Raw genomic sequence first — 17,400 nt, 5'->3', positions numbered from 1 at the left:
AAACACTGGGCCGAAGGCCGAATACCGAACAAGGTTTTTCGAGTTTTTTTTCCCCCATGTATTTTGCCAATTTTTTTTTTCACCATTGCATAAATTAAAAGGCCAAAATGTGCTTTTTACTGTTTTGTCTTGCTTTTCAAAAAAAATAAAAAAATCAATTACAAAACAACAATTTTAACACTGATAACACTGAACATTTTTAACATTCTAGCAGACACTATACCAACAAAGCACAATTTAACTTATAAGTTAGTTATTTTTTTTTAACTGTACAATTAAAAGTAGCCTTGCTGAGAAGAGATTTCTTTTAAAACATTAGAAAATATTACAGATCTTAATTTGAACACTATATGTGTGATTGTTATAATAAATGTATTAACAGAGCTGTTTTAATGATTATTATCATTATTATTGTCTTACTTTTTATTTTATTTTACAGAACAACAGTAAAATTACAATACTAACATTTATGAATGTTGATAAGTGTTCTTGCTTTTTCTCAACTTTTATTTTGGCGGAAACGCGCTGGAAAGACCTCAATGCTTATTTTTGTTGACAGCAGATTTATAAATGAGTCTCATTACAAATAGGTCGCACGTATCGCATTGTCACATGCCTTGTAAAAATTCATAAAAATGTGACTGAGCAACTGACTAGTAACACTGTATCAGCGCAGATTTTCCTCGCGCTTTGGACTTTGAACCCTAGTAAACAAGAAGATCTGCTGCGAGCTCGTGCAGCGCTGTCGGAATACATGCAATGCGCGCGTGTATTAGAAAACACAACGTTCTGCAGTTTATTTACTAATTGTTTAAGGCCATTTCGCTATTTTCATCATACAGTAACCAGCAACAATCACCCCTTCCTCTTCTCATTGAAGAAATGCGATGCAGTCCTATACAGCCTCTCGCTGTCTGTGCTTGTAATGACTTTCTCCGACAGTTTAAATGCTTCCACACTGCTGACGTGTGTGCTGCATGATAAAGAGTGCGCGCCTCTCACTCTGCGCTGGTTGCTATTTGATCGCATCATATCATTGTTCGGTACAATTTATTTGGTCTTTTCGCTTATTCGGTTCGGTTGCCGAACATTCGGTGCATCGTTACGGAGAGTCGTTATATTTCAATGGTTTTCCATAGACTTAAGCTTTAAAGCGTTTCATCCAGGTCACCAGTAGCAAACAATGGAGCTAAGTACAAACTAAGTAATTACACCATTTCAACCATTTTATCTGCGTTATATGTTCTGTAAAAAAAAATGTTCATATCGGCGGCATATTCGCCAATACCGATATATCGGCGACAGGCTCATATCGGTCGATAATATCGGCAAAACGATATATCGGTCGGGCTCTAGTGAAAAGCGTTTTACATTTGCCAAAAATATAAACTTTTATATACAAACAAACAAGCAAGCCCAGCCCAGATGAGAAAAAGTAATGCAAAAGTAAAGCAATGCTTTACTTTTTATGAAAAGTAAAGCAATGCTTTACTTTTCATAAAAAGTAACTAAGTAATGCAATTAGTTACTTTTTTATAGAGTAACGCAATATTGTAATCCATTACTTTTGAAAGTAACTTTACCCAACATTGAAATTGGAACTACATTAAACCATTTTTGGTAGCTAAAAGCATTGGCAAATTGACCAAATTATTCAATATGTGGACACAGACTCTGTGTGGTCTTATTATAAGATGGCAACAAATGCTTATGATTATTTTATCGCAACAGTGAAAACACTGTTGAAGAATTTGGCTGTACGTCGTGCATCACAGGTGATCATAAACGTTACCAATGTTTCTAACACCTGTTTTGGGAATTTTACAGCACCCTTATGTAAGTTTTGTGCGAAAGAGTAACAGTATTATGGTCTACAACAGCCTAATGAGACACAGCTGTAATAGTCCATGACAGCCAGAGTCGAGTCCCCTTCATATACAGCAGCAAAACAGACTCATGACTGTGGCTACATATTGACACACTGCTTAGACAGCTAACAAACACTTTCCAACTGCGTGAAAAATAAACACATTCGAAACTTTGAATGATGAAAACATGAAGAGTATGAATTCAAATGCTTCAGCCTTGGATATGCATGAGCCCCGCTGTGTGAATGCTTTCATACACGATTTGCATGTGCTTTTTTTCCCCCTGCCCGATTGGTCTAGTCAACTGTTTCCTCCCATGCAGTCAAAACATGCAAATTTGCTTTTATGTTAACCAGACATCTTTTTACTTACAGTCCGGCCTTGGGGCAGAGCCCCTCCAGGCGGCTTCTGACACACGGCCCTCGGGGACACACGGTCTGGATAGGGTGTTTCTATAAGCGAACTGACTTCAAGAACACGTCTGCTAAATGACAAGTCACTAACACTCGTTTTTTTCTGTTTTCTGTCTTTCTCTCTCTGTCACTCGCTTACCAGTTCTCAGAAAGTTGTGTCTCCATCCACTAGTCTTTACCGTAACTATCTTATTCTGCTCTCACTTTTTTCTCTGTCTTGATTAATTCTTCTAATTGTTCATTGCTATTTCAAAAAGGTCATTTTGGATGTTCAGTGTTTAACTTTGCAAGTTCCTCTGTCATTGGATAAGATTGGCCACTTTTGCCAGCACTAATTTTCAGGTAAACTAAAAAGACAGTTCAGCTAAAATGAAAATGCTGTCATCATTTATTCATCCCACGTTGCTACAAACCTGTATTACTACTTAATCTTACAGAACACAAAAGAAGGTATTTTGAAGAATCTTGGTAACCAAATGATTAAATAAATAAATAAACTAAGACTTTTCCGAAAATATCTTTGTTTATGTTCCATAAAAGTCAATATGGATTTGGAACAAAATGAGGGTGAGTTAATGACAGAATAACAGAAAATGTATTTTGGGTTTAAGCAAATTAAAGTGAACATTTTATTTTCATAACGTGACATATTTCTTAGTGCAATAGGATATTCAACAAGATGGAAATGTAGGACGGGACTTGATTTTATCCATCAGGAATTGATCAGATGTGATGTTTCTATTTAGAACTCTTCAATCAACAGAAAAAGGAAAGATGTTTCAGAGGTGGAGTACGTCATTATATTTTGATGAAAGATTACCAAGACCAAACTTTTTTTCTTTGGAATCAGGTGCACCGATGAATCATTCAAAACGATAAGCAAAAATGTGTTTTAAAAAAGTAAATACGGTCAGTGTAGATTTCATGTTGACTTTAACACTTCACCTTAATAGAGAGGAACATGTTGTTGTGGCCCTATCTAGCCTTAAACTTTACAAACTTCTCTTCGTATCAGTCAAGATTTGAAAATATATTGTAATTTTTGTGTCCCTGCATTGTCAAACAGACCTAAGATATGCCGTCGTTTCATATAACATCTGGCCAGATTCCAAAACCAAAACCAACAGTGCAACACAATCAGGCCCCTGCAGCAATATTTCACATTCACACTATGTAAGTTCTCCAACATGCGAAATCCGTACTACAAAGACTGTCATCAAATCTGTTAATTTAAACATACGATTATGCACTTCATTCATTTTCATGAAAAATATTACTGTATCATTTCCACCCTCAAGCAAGTCTTTTAGCCACCTAAACTGCTCAATATCCCCATGTGACACGAGGCCAGGTGTGAGATGTTTGCTCACCGGTGGTCATACACTGCTTGGCTTTTATTTCACCGGTGTTTTCATTTAACACAGGAAATTTCGTTACACTTCAAATTTAGAATGGCCCGATGTGGCAGCCGAGGTGGATTAGGGGGCCGGAGTACAGTTTCACAGGGAACCGGTGAGGAACTTTCTCCTCTGGTACACATTTGAATTCAAACAGTATGGTGCACAGGCCGAGGGGAGGAGGAGGGTGGTGAAGGTTACAGCAAGCACAAACTTGCGCTGCAATTCAAATCCAACCTCCCCCCGTCCTCTGCAGGCCTTCGGCAGCAAAGGTTCAAGGTAGGATCAGCACAGGGAATAAGAAGCATACAGACAATGCAAAGGATGCCATAAACCTCTCATAATGAACAGACGAAGGGGCCCCAACAATAGCAACCTTCAATCACTATCAGTCATCACATCTCCACAAACATAAACTTACAGACCTAGAGAACTTCAGGCTGACTTTTATATTGGAGGTACAAACATTTGAAATATGAACGTATCGGAATGTTGTTGTTGCTCAGTGAGCAAAAGTGACGGAAAAATAAAAACAGTAACACCTTAAACCATGTGAGATTAAAATTAAAAACGTTTTCACTGCTATGTTAGAATACACCAAGTATTTAACAGTAATTTGCACTCAAAATGTAAAAAACATTAAAAAGGAGGAAAAAAACAAAAAAAGGAGGAAAACCTGCATACACTACATATTATAAAGCCTTTTGAATTTTATATATATATATATATATATATAAAAAACGATTAAAATTGTTCATTCATCCATTCAGGCTTAAAAGCAAACGCACAATCGGCTGACAAGCATGTAGAAGTGTGCACACATCTCTCACACATCCACATCCACGCCTACCAACATAAAGCCAATATACCAAAGACTTCTACTGCGTTAATATAAAACTAATTATAACTAAACCTAAATGTAGCTCAAAATTATATATATATATATATATATATATACTTTGTTTTTTTTTTTACACTCAGTCAACCGGATTAATTAAACCAGAGATCAAAGGAATCTTTATTGTGGTCATATAAAAAAAAAATGTCCAATACCAGTCACTCAATTTCACTAGATATTGTCTTGTTTCACAGGTGATAATGTGGTATATTTCACAGATAATTATAATAAATGGTTTAAAAAAAAAAAACAAGCTGTAAACTGAATATCCAGTAATTCGCTCTCTCTTAATGTTTTGCCGAATTCGTATAACTTTCTTTCTTACATGGGACACAAATGGAGATGTGTAGACAGAATTCTATGGACTAACAGATTCAGTAACCATTCACTTTCACTGACTTTTTTCCCCATATAATGAAAGTGACTGGAGCTGTCATTCTGCCTAACATCTCTTTCTGTGTTCCACAGAAACTAAAACAGGTTTGTATCAACATGAAAGTGAGAAATTATGAATTATTTTCATTTTTAGGTGAACTACTCACTTAATCTTCATCCTAGAAGCAATGAGATAGATAAGTTCATATTTTAATTTTCCTCCCTGCATGAAGCTATAGTTTATCTGTAAATATAACGCTTACTTTTTATAATTAATATAGGCCTACATTTTTTCTGTACTTTTCTACAAACAAACATTTATTTGTGTTGTAAAAAAAAAAAAAAAAGAACCCAGACAAACTTCGTGTCAGTGGATTAAAATCTTTTAAGCCTTTAGGCTTTTAGAAAAGAGTTTGCCTCGTCAGCACAAACCGCTGAAAGCCTCAATATCTCGACGGTTAATCAAACAGTCTGACTGGCCTGCATTATGACGTCATGCTTCGATACGTTGCTTTCATGTAACAATGTTACAAAATAAAACGTGCGATTCAGTGCGAAGATTCATACAGCCATTCTTGTATCATAAAACAGCGGACTGGACTGGACTGGAACCCCTCTGACAGTCGCGATAGCTCTTGTTCGAGACGGAATAATAACGGTGCACGAGTATTCAGAGACAAGCGAAGATCCTCAGTTTCTGCATGTTGATGAATGAAACAAAACAGGTTCAACGCTACAAACTAATTGTCCCGGACCGCTTTAGAGGAACAATGCAGAACACTTGTCACAGCGCAAACGGGACACAACACACGCGCTGTGGCAAGCCATTTTAATATTTATTATTCCTTTTAAAGGGCCATATGACGTTGCTAAAAAGAACATTATTTTGTGTATTTGGTGTAATGAAATGTGATTATGTGGTTTAAGGTTCAAAAAACACATTATTTTCCACATACTGTACATTATTGTTGCTCCTCTATGCCCCGCCTTTCTGAAACGCATCAATTTTTACAAAGCTCATCCTTTTGAAAAGTGAGGTGTGCACTGATTGGCCAGCTATCCAGTACGTTATGATTGGCCGAATACCTCAAGCGTGTGAGTGGGGGCGTGTTTAAACGAGGCGTTTTAGGAGGGTGTGGACGTGTCTTAACTTTTATAAAGAATATCTCTTTGGTTTTGAGACTTTAGTCTTTGCAACTTTAGGGATCTTATCTATGCACGAACAGCTTATAACACTCCAAAGAGAAAGGAAAACTTGAAATTGCATCATATGACCCCTTTAACATTTCTTATTTCTACTGTTAAGTAGTCCAATAGTACCAGGTATCTTTTTCAATTAGTGACTAGTACATATTCATTACTTATTCGATTAACTATTCCATTGTTACTGGAGTCAAATTGCATTTTCGACACTGGATTCGGTTTGGATCTGGTTTAGACATCATAGATATCCATATTATGTTGGTGGAACCCATTTGAACTGTAAATATTACTGTTTCCAGTAACTAGCCTATTTATTTTTCATATTTGTAAGTTACCAATAAACAGACAAATGACTGGAGGTCACCAGGTAATACTAATCCCGTGCGAATAGGGCTTAAGAATAGCTACTCCTGCTATCTATTCCAGGTATATATTTTGTCCTGAGTAGCCTACCTAGTTACAATACACTGTCTAGCACTGATCTTAATTGTTATTTTAGTAACATTTCTTACTGTATTTTTGTTAATATATGCGCTGATGCCTTGTCTTAATTGCTACTTTATATACTTATAAGATTAAAAAAAAATTCTAGTCTACAATGAATGTATCTATTCAATTACTGATACTAGGGAAACTAGAACAGATACTGTTTGAATAGTTACTAGTAACTAAAGTACACGTAATGAATAGTTACTAGTGAAACTGAAAACTATACTAGTCCCTACTTGATTTCTTACTAGTATTTAGAAATAAGTAGCTACTAGTACCAAAAATGAGTTCGTTAAAGGAATAGGTTAAGTGCTAAAGTGGCTTGCCACAAACATGCACATACAAAGACAAGCGAAGTAAAAAACTGTTGTAAGACACCGACCGTGTTTGACAGCTTCTTGCGCGCACACCAATAACTCCGCGTAAAGTTTTGCACCATGCAACAACATACGTTTTGATATCAGAATCAAGAAGAAGAAGCGAGCTGTTTAATGCGACACGATCCCTTAACGCGCAATTTGGGTATTCAAAGCAAATTCAACGCGCAAAGCTGTTACATGCAAACATTCCCTGGAGATCCGAGAAGAATAAGTCATGATCAGTTTGTTTTCAGCATGGAACGTGAACGACTTAAATAGACGCGTTCAGACAGACTCTGTAAAAGTACTTGAAATTTGTTTATGTGAATCTCCAACAACTTGTCACTTCTTCAGGCTCAAGAGAATGATTATTTCAATGGCACCGACTCGGCAAGTGCATGTGAATGCGAAGGAATTGATGTATCGGTATGGAAAACAACTCAAACAACTCACCGCAGAAGTCTGGAGAAGATGCAGCACACTTTCTGAAGGAACCACGTTGGACTGAGGAAAGAGGACCAGTGGGTGTGGCGGCCGGACGGCAACACCAACCAACATCTGTCTTGACTCCTTCAAGTTGCTATTGTTGTTCGCAGCAGTGAGTTAGTCATACACTGCTTATAAAAGAATTTATGATCATGAGATAAATATTCTCAATTGATTCTATATATTTTTTCAATTATTACATAGACAATTAAACAACTAAATAAACAGTTTAGTTCAATTATTGAAGCTAACACTTGAATTGTGTATTAATATTAAATTAGTAAATTATATAATAAATTATATATAGCTAAATTATAGCTACAGTCAAATATTTTGAACATTTTTCATTTTAATATTTGATGAACAACTAACCTGTTATGCTGTATATTATGCTGATGACTTGATGATTTTGATTTCCTTTTTTTTTTCTTTTACAGGAGACGTAACATGCACAGACTAAAGACACCAAACTTCCCAGCTCAGTTATCAAGGTCTGTTAATTGTGCACATCTTGCCAGTGCCTCTGTGCTTACTAAATAATGAAAGTGTCAGGGGTAAATAAATTATTGGTTGGATTATGTCTGCCTGCAAGTGTTGAATTTAGAAGATGGTGTTACAGAATCAAAGCTCTGACTCCTTTGTCTGCAGGTAATTGCCAGGCAGACGTAATGCGATGCAGGTGGCATCGAAGGACAAACAAACTAATACCTTTGTTTATTTCTGTGACATTCAGTACTTTCTATTAATTCCAACTGTAAACAGGTGCTGGTATTACAAAACATATAGTATTAAATCATTCACAAAGTCTACACTCAAATGTTGGCAAACAAAATAACATATGATACATAGAAAATTACTGGTAACACTTTACAGTAAGGCTCCAGTTAGCTTGATTAGTTAAAGAAATAGTTCACCCAAAAAATGAAAAATTAGTTTCTTTCTTCTGCTGAGCACAAAATAAGTTATTTCGAAGAATGTATCAGTTGACGGTTGATTTCCAGAAAAAAAAAAAATACAATGGAAGTCAATGGCTTTGAATCTTTGGTAACAAAAAAATCACACTCTTCAAAATATCGTCTTTTGATGACAGAATTTAAATTTTTTAGTGAACAATCCCTTTAATGTAAACTAACAACGAAAAATACATCTAAAGCATTTATTAATCTTAGTTCATGTTAACTTTAACATTTACTATCACATTAAAAACAGAAGCTGTATCTGTTAATATTATATAACGAATCTGAGCTAACATGAACTAAAATGAATAGATTCAATATTAATAAAACATTTTTACATTAACAGAGATTGATAAATATTGTAACAAATGTTTTGCTAATTGTTAGTTAATATTAGTTAATTCATTAACCAACATTAACTAATAGGGCCTTATTTCAAAGCGTTACCAAATGAACCATACATTTAAAAAAATGTTAAAGATTAGTTTAAGGGCAAAACTATACATTGTAAAAACTGCAGTTGTTACCTTAAAGAGCCAGATTCTGCCCGATTTAAGCCATAAAATGTAGTTTTGTTATAAATTAAAGTATTTAGGTTGATTCAGCAGTAACATTATTTTTGACTTTTAAAATCAGTCAGTACTTAGACGTTGCTGGGGGGGGGGTCAAAATGTTATTAAAACTGCTGTAGAACTATTAATCTAATATACTGTCATTTTATTAGTATATTTTTACCTGCAAGAGACAGTAACAAAGAAAACGGTCATGAGGTTCATCGTAGCTGTTAAACTGACACGTCAGCTATTATAGGGTAAAAATAAAAAGAGTCACAAGCTGCTGAGAGTAGACAGAGTCACAACCTTTCAAGCTTTAGCGAATGTGCTGGTGGCGGCAGTGTGATTTCTGATGTTGAGGGTACACCGGAGGAGTCTGGGATTGCTTTGGCGATTAATGACTGTCTGCTCCTCGGAAAAGAGCTGTTTGCAATGAGCCACCCGTGCTTAGAGCTCTGTCACGGGAACAATAGCCTCAACTGCCATCATAACTCAGCCATTTCGCTTGCCTGTGTCTTTTAACCTGGGCCTTAATCAAAGCTTTATGACAGTTTTTGTTCCTTCATGGTCTATATATTTCTCCCAGCCATCCAGACATCATCCCGTGGGAGAGCTGTGCAGTAAGTGGCATAAGTGCACAGTCAGTGACGGGTCACTGACCCCACACTTTAAAAGATTTTATCTCTAATGCATGGCAGTTTAGTCTGTCCCCTAACGTCTAATTCAGTTTGCCAGGAAAAGGTGAAAAAGTCTAATTTTTATGTCGGGTCTAATTGGGTTTGAATTTTTTTTCTTATCTATCATCTCATCAGCCATCAGTCGTATAATCAATCATTATGGCAGAATACGCTCAATTTAGCTGAATGATAAGAAATTCGCACTTAAGATGGCCCATCCCAGGAACCGCAATTTGAGAACACGACAGCTGAAACCTGATTGCAATTTGACATCAGAGCGTTGATTCACGAGACAGAAGACTTCAGAAAACCTCATCCAAAAAGGTTCATTGTCAACAAACACAAGCGAGAGATCATGTGTTTAATCAGCTCTTTGACTTAAGTTGACCTTGGACTGAACTAGACTCGCCTTTGATGGTGAACATGTCGCAGAACAGTTTAATTGCATTCAGAAGACTGGAATGGTTGCAAGGAGAACATTTGTTGCGGTTACATCAGTTCAGGAGATTCACAGACACCCACACATAAGTCTAGAAACTGTAGAAGTTTTTTTTTCCCTCATTTAAATACATATTAGAATGTAAACTGCACTTTTATAGGTGTAGAATACAGATTTTTAATTAAGGGTTCATTTAACATGTAATATTTATTTATTCTAAATGGATCCACATATTTACATCAGTCCAATAGCACATGATGATCAACACCGCAACTAAGGTTACAACACCGGAGAAGTAAAACAAACAAAAACAAACACCCAAACAAAAACAATATCCCATCAGCTCAAAAGCAGAAAATTAACATATCAAATGTCAGTGGTATAATGAAGGCCCTGTCGGGCAAGAACTAATAATTATTGTTTATATTTACAGAATACAAGGAGTTTTTCAAGATATAGTTAGTCAAAACAAACCCATTCAGATGCAGCAGAGCAGTGTGTGTGTGTGTGTGTGGCTGACCATGACATGTAACCAGATGTATCATAAGGGCCAGAAGTGTATCTAATTTTGGCAGTTGTTTGAATCCAGTGTTATGTCATAACTCAAGATGTATTTTACATTCACTTGAATGCACCTAATAGTCATAAAATACACATCTCAAAGAAAAACATACATGGCTGTTTGAATTCTTAATTCAGATTTGTTTAAGCAGCATTTTGCCTCAGGTTTGAATGCTTCTAAGAATGATCATTAGATTGGCTGTTTCATCTTCTTGATGGAACGTTCCAGCCTCTCTCAGTTGAGTCATCTTCATGTCTTGAAGTGCCTGCAGGGATGGAAATGTTGAGGTATGCTTTGTGTAATAACACAAATCTACTCCCCCAACAATACTCTTTGTTTTGCTCGAAATGGTGGTCTACCTCAGGAGAACACTTTTAGAAACATTATTTGATATGGAAAGTTGCCCTGCACTTCATTTAGTGCAAATGTCAGAGGAAGTGATGTCACAATGAAACTGCATTACTCTGCACTATTAATAGGTCATCTAGATTTTGGAGCCAGCAGAAATTCCATCTTTTTACAAAAGATTGTTAACACCAAGTCATTCTGGATTTCACACTGATCAGTTTTACTGATCCGGTATCAAGATTTCACGGTTTACATTTATAAAGAATGGGTTAATGCTCTCATTTACAAATTCAAACAACCTGTTTGAAATCGACATGAAATGAAAATTCACACAATCACTTTTCTGAATGAATGTTATAGATCTTAATGTGAATGATTCATTCAAGTTTTTTTTTTTATGTGAATGATTTATTAATTCTTTAAAATTTTTATCAGAATGTCATAACTGGATCATCCAGTAAAAACACCCGATAATCGGTTTGACTCAGATGTATGTCAAAATACAGAAAAAAGATCGGTCACTACTTCCATTACATTGTGACTTTAAATAACTTCTTATCTTGATCTTATGCATCTGTTTCGCTTATTCCTGACTGCACCATCTAGTTTGTCCTGAACAGACTTTTTGGACCATAACTGTAAAATGTAAAGTCTGTTCTTCACTCCAATTAACACATTTTCCCACAAATGCTGAAACAAAATACAGTGTGTGAATGTTTCTGTAACTGTGCAAAGTGAATTAATATTGAATGAGGTTCAGTTTATGATTGGTTGTTACTTGCTGAACAGGTGGCCCTTACATTCTAAAACAAAGAAAGAAAATGAGAAAACAGTGCTAACCCTGTTCTCCAAAATTACGTGTAAAATGCTTTACCGGAGTGTAGGTTTAAAACATGATAACCTGGGCTTAAGAGCAGTTTGAAAAGCCCATTCGAAATGTATATTGAGCAATCAGGTAAAATAAAACCAAAATCCTGAGGACTTGCATGTGATTTCAAAACCTGTGGCAACCTTTTGACAAATACTACAGGCCTACCACTGTACCACACTCAAGCGTTTAAAAACCACACAGCACATTATAATGCTATTACCAACAAAATGTGCACTGGAACCATTTGAAGTGAACAATGCAGCCATTACATAATGAACGACAGCATTTCTGAGTAGTTTATACAGTATGACTGCAGTGGTGAGGGCATGATGCCATGCGCGTCTGAATTCTGCATTTTCCGCTGCCAACGAGGGAAGGCCAGTATTTGTAATAGTTATGTTTCTGAACATTATGTCATTTGCTTCCTTAATAGGGTCTGGGGTTTTACGTTTGGTAACACTAGGAGACCTAATTACACTTTGTGGACCTTTGAAATAACAAAATATTCAATGCCAGTGTCTTTACCCTATCAGTCTTCACAGAATAGCTTCTGTTTGTGTGATCTTGAACCAAATTTAGGACAATATGGTAAAAAGAACAGCCGTAAATGAAGAGCAGCTGATCGCAACTCATGTTTTATAAGGGAGGAGGCTGCTTTTAAATTGTCTAAGGGTTTCAACCCCATAAAGCCTGACATATGAAATAAGTCACTTTTTTAAATGGAAAAGTTTATTGAATTTTTAGACAAAAAATATATATATATATATATAAAGTTTGCATATGTTTTATGTTTTGCATCATATTTGATACATCAGGCTTTTATGGCTGATACATTATGGTGCAGTTATTGAATGATATTGTAATGTAAATCAATAAAAATGATGTATGGATAATCAAGTAAACCTAAGTTGCTTCAGTGTTCATCTTGAAATATTACTAACAATATAAAATGTATTCTTATGTTTACTTTATTAATTAAATTTCACAGCAAAAAGACACTTGTACCTCGACCTAGACGTTGTTGGAATTATACTAAACATCCTTTTACTTGCTAAAAAAGTATTAACTGTCAATCAGATGTAGATTGTGTCCAATAAATTTAGGGGGTGAAGTGTTGATCATGTTGATAATTCAGAGTCTTTAGAAGTATCAAATATGATACTGTCGGCTTTATACCATTAGCAATTTTAAGCCATCTACTTCCTGTTGGCTAATAGGCTAACATGAAAATATACTGAGATATTGAAAAGTCAACTTTCCCCCAAATATGTGACCTTAAACAAAAGGATCTGAATCTCATCAATAATCGCAAAAGTCTCAGGGTGACAAATTTAACAGAATTGAAAGCAAAATTGAAGGCTGTAAGCTCTGGAGAGCCTCAAAACAGAGCGAGTCAATGATGTAATGCTTTCACAGACATGGCTTACAGCGTGCTCCAGCGCTGCTGGAAAAAGCAGGCCGATCAGGGTGCACAGCTGCCCATGCTGCGCTCGGCTGTGGTGAGTACCTAAATGGGGCCCAACCCAACAAGGTCCCCATTACACAGTACTGGGCACAACACCAGCACCAACAACCTCTGCCAACAAACGTGAACAGGAAATCATGGAAAAACAGAGGCGGCGAGAGAGTGGGAGAGAGGGATGAAGCACATGGATGTGAACGCGAGTAAGAGGAAAGAAAACAACCATAATGTAGTCCACACCACTGGGGCTTTCTATTACTGACAGAGAAACGCTATATAGTGATCAAGTCATCTGTGTGACCACGCGGCCATTTATAGCCTTTCTGCCTCAAGAAGTGAATTTATTTGCGGCTAAATGTATAGAATATTGAACGTACTGTATGCAGACCGTGCAAAATGCTTGAGCTGAATGAGAAGCTTGATCATACAAACCAACAGTGATGTTGGTTTTAGGAGCTTTAGGAGATACCTTAGGAGCTTGATGATAGTAGAGAAGCTCAAAATCATTCAAGTTTTAATTTATAAAATTATATTTATTGAATACAGATCATCATATGTTGACCACCTTCTATTCTAAATATAAATAGCAAAAGTTTATTTAGGCCTATTTTATTTTATTTTATTTTATTTTTCAGAAAGTACTATGGTACCACCATGATTTGGTACAGTGATATTACAGCGTTTATTAAGAGGATGTTTTGCTTCGAATCTGAAATGTCATTGTTGTTGAAAGGAGCATTTCCGTTGGTAATTCCACACTGCCACCATGTGGATTTCTACTGCACTGCATTTACTTCCTATGAACAGTTATTTACAGTTATTTTACATTTTACACAAACTTTTTTTTTATTACGTTTGGGAGACCACCTCACCCAACCACAGAAATTTTTCTCTGTATTTGCAAAGCACATAATCAAAGTCAGTTTCCCGCTTTGCAAACACACACACACACACACACACACAATTTTCAAGTTTTGGTTCAATTAGGGAACTTTTTAAAAGCTTATTAATTTATAAATATAAATTACATAATTATATTTAAGCTCATATAATTTATAATTCAATATTTTATAAATTATAGGCCTATAAGCTTGAATTTTTTACTGTTTTTCTTAAATTACTACTAATTGTTAAGAGTGATGCAATTAAATCAGAATTTCACAGTTTGTGGCTTCTTCTGTCCATACTTTTTGATACCTTTATGATAAATGGCAAAATATGTTTAAAAATTAATAGACAGACAGACAGACAGACAGATAGATAGAGAGATAGATAGATAGATAGTCTTTTTTAAGATTTCAAGTAGTGAAGTGAAGAAACACTAATAAAGACACGCACAATGGCTTATGGAGCAGAACTAGTGTGCAGTATTTCATATCAACAGGTATGACGTGTGCGCCAGTGGTCCCTCCTCGGTCCCTCCCCGCCCCCCCCTCTCTCTCTCTCTCTCTCTCTCTCTCTCTCTCTCTCTCTCTCTCTCTCTCTCTCTCTCGTCCTGAGCTGCTCCAGCTGCTGCTGCCGCCGCTGTTTATCTGCCTGCCTGAGGTTTTGACTGAGCCTGCTCCTCGATGTAGCAAAAACCATGACAGGCATCGCCGCCGCCGCCTCCTTCTTCTCCAACAATTGCCAGTTCGGGGGCTGTGGACTGCATTTCGAGTCGCTGGCCGAGCTCATCGTGCACATCGAGGATAATCACATCGGTAAGTGCGCTCGCGGAAGCACAATCTGTGCCGCTGCAGCGCGCAGCAGCAATGGCCGGCTCGCGCGCTCCACAGTCACACTCACTTCCTGCGTCGCAGCGGCGCTGTTGCTAGGTGTGGTGAAGCGAAGGGACTTCAGTTCGTTTTGTTCGATTTGGTGGCGCTTTTAGGTGTCGATAGCACAAGATACGAACACATTCGTGCGTCGTTAAGCCCCTTCAAAGTAGTTCATGATCTGAACGTGATAACACAAGCGGCAGTGCTGCAGTTGGAATGTTATTTTCAGCGCAAGGCCCGCAGACACGGAGCTTCATGGAGATGAGTCCATCTCACCCGCTCTGAGGAGTTAATAAACACTAAATGCATGTATAAAGCGGATTAAATTCCCTACAGAAGTGATTACATACTTGTTAGTTAACGCAGCACAAGAGCTTCCGTATTATGGCTAAAGGTAACAGGTAACTGTTACGTGTGAATGGCCATGATCATTATGCGTCATAATAATGTGCAGCGATCGTGGCAGACATACAAATACATTATTAGGCTAAACGACTACATGCACGAAATACAAAGCAGTGGCATCAGATGACTATGCAAGCAGGTATTCACTTATTGAATCATGAGCATCATTCGTATGTATTAATCCAATATTACAATGTCCTGTATGAAATATGACACTATGGTGGCTTGCATTTCAGAGCTATCAGATCTCAAATGTCTTGTCACAAATATTTCAAAATCACATGTTTTCTTAGAGTATAAAAAAAAAAAAAAGGAATTGTGGTTTAAAAGTTAAAATAAGTCACATTGTAAGATAAAAAGAATGATTATGAGAAATAAGGATTTATGTAACACCACAACTGTGAGATATGGCCTATAGCTGAAATGATAGAGAAACAAAGTCACAGTTACATAAAATAATAATTATATAATTATAAGATATAAAGTCACACTACAAGAAATAGACAAATTTATAAGAAATAAAGTTGCAGTAAAGTCACAGCTGTGAGATATTAAGTCATAACTGTGAGAAATAAAGTTGCTGTTATTAAATACATTTTCCAGGATTCTTTGATAAGTAGAAAGTTCAAAATAACAGAATTTATTTGAAATATTTTTTTGTAACTATAAAAGTTTTTACTGTCACTTTTAATCAATTTAACGCTTCCTTACTAAATAAAAGTATTAATTTCTTTTAAAAAATATGACCTACCCTTAACCTCTGAATGATACTTTATGTAGAAATCAAATAAAGAAATAAGATCGCAATTACACAAATTAAGCACATTTTGATACAGGCCTATAAATCAACAATTTTCTTTTAATTGTTTTTTTTTCTCTCTTGAGTCAGAAATTGTCATGTGTAATATTGTCCTGTGTTGTATAATAAATGTATATCCACAAAAAAAAATAATAATAATAATAAACTATTACTGCTGAGTTCTGGCCTCATACACTGACTTGCTTTTTGTCCAGGGTATTTTTGATTTGAACGGAAGCACAGGTGATTAAATTAAGGCATGTTTTACCACACTTTGTAGTGGTTTATATTATTTACAAGTGCAGATGTAGGTTGCACTGGAGCATATAAGGGTCTGATTTGTTTTGATTCTGGAGCAGGGGTTGCACTGGGGTCAGGAATCTCGTTGAGTCCCAGCCTGCAAAACTTTTATCCAGTAGAACAGATGCTTAGGGTCAAGGCCCTATACAGCCTGTATTGCCTCGCTGAATCACTATTACACTCTAAAAAATGCTGGGTTAAATACAACCCAGTGCTGGGTAAAATAGGGACAAACCCAGCAATTGGGCTGTTTTGACCCAGCGGTTGGGTTAAATGTTTAACCCAACCTTCTGGGTAGTAACCCAACCGCTGGGTCAAAACAACCCAATTGCTGGGTTTGTCCCTATTTTACCCAGCACTGGGTTGTATTTAACCCAGCATTTTTTAGAGTGTATTAATGCTTAAAAAAAGAATAATAAGTGTTGCTCATTGTTAGTTAATGCATTATTAACTAAAGTTTACTAATGGGACCATAATGTAAAGTGTTACCTCATCATTTACTCATCCTCATGTCTTTCTGTATATGACTTTCTTTCATCTGTGAAATAAACGTTTTGAAGAACATCCATTCCTCTGTTTCCAATACACAGTATGGTTTGTCAAGCTACAAAATGACAAAAGCAACATTAAAACATAATAAATATCTTTTATATAAATAAATACACTCATTTAATTAAATATGAAAAGTTTTAAATTAAAAACTCAGCATTTGTGGGTGTTATATATTGTATACTACACTCTAAAAAATGCTGGGTTAAATATAACCCAGCGCTGGGTTAAAA

General features: G+C 36.2%; 1 protein-coding gene and 1 long non-coding RNA gene across 2 annotated transcripts in view; one reads left to right on the top strand and one right to left on the bottom strand.

Moving 5' to 3' along the window:
- The window catches only part of LOC107744727 (uncharacterized), a 15,705-nt gene extending 8,188 nt beyond the window's left edge, over positions 1-7,517 (bottom strand). The window contains exon 1 of the long non-coding RNA XR_001640517.1: positions 7,456-7,517. This is a non-coding gene — a long non-coding RNA (uncharacterized LOC107744727). The remainder of the gene's footprint in view (positions 1-7,455) is intronic.
- Positions 7,518-14,922: 7,405 nt separating this feature from the next.
- Positions 14,923-17,400, top strand: part of LOC107744701 (juxtaposed with another zinc finger protein 1-like) — a 33,673-nt gene continuing 31,195 nt past the window's right edge. The window contains exon 1 of the mRNA XM_016558520.1: positions 14,923-15,057. Coding sequence (XP_016414006.1) covers positions 14,940-15,057 — 118 coding nt within the window. The 5' untranslated portion in view covers positions 14,923-14,939. The remainder of the gene's footprint in view (positions 15,058-17,400) is intronic.

Source organism: Sinocyclocheilus rhinocerous, unplaced genomic scaffold, assembly GCF_001515625.1.
Source record: "Sinocyclocheilus rhinocerous isolate Xijiao unplaced genomic scaffold, SAMN03320098_v1.1 scaffold498, whole genome shotgun sequence".
NCBI classification, from domain to species: Eukaryota; Metazoa; Chordata; class Actinopteri; order Cypriniformes; family Cyprinidae; genus Sinocyclocheilus; species Sinocyclocheilus rhinocerous.
The sequence above is the reverse complement of the archived record's forward strand: the minus strand, read 5'-3'. Positions and strand labels throughout refer to the sequence as shown.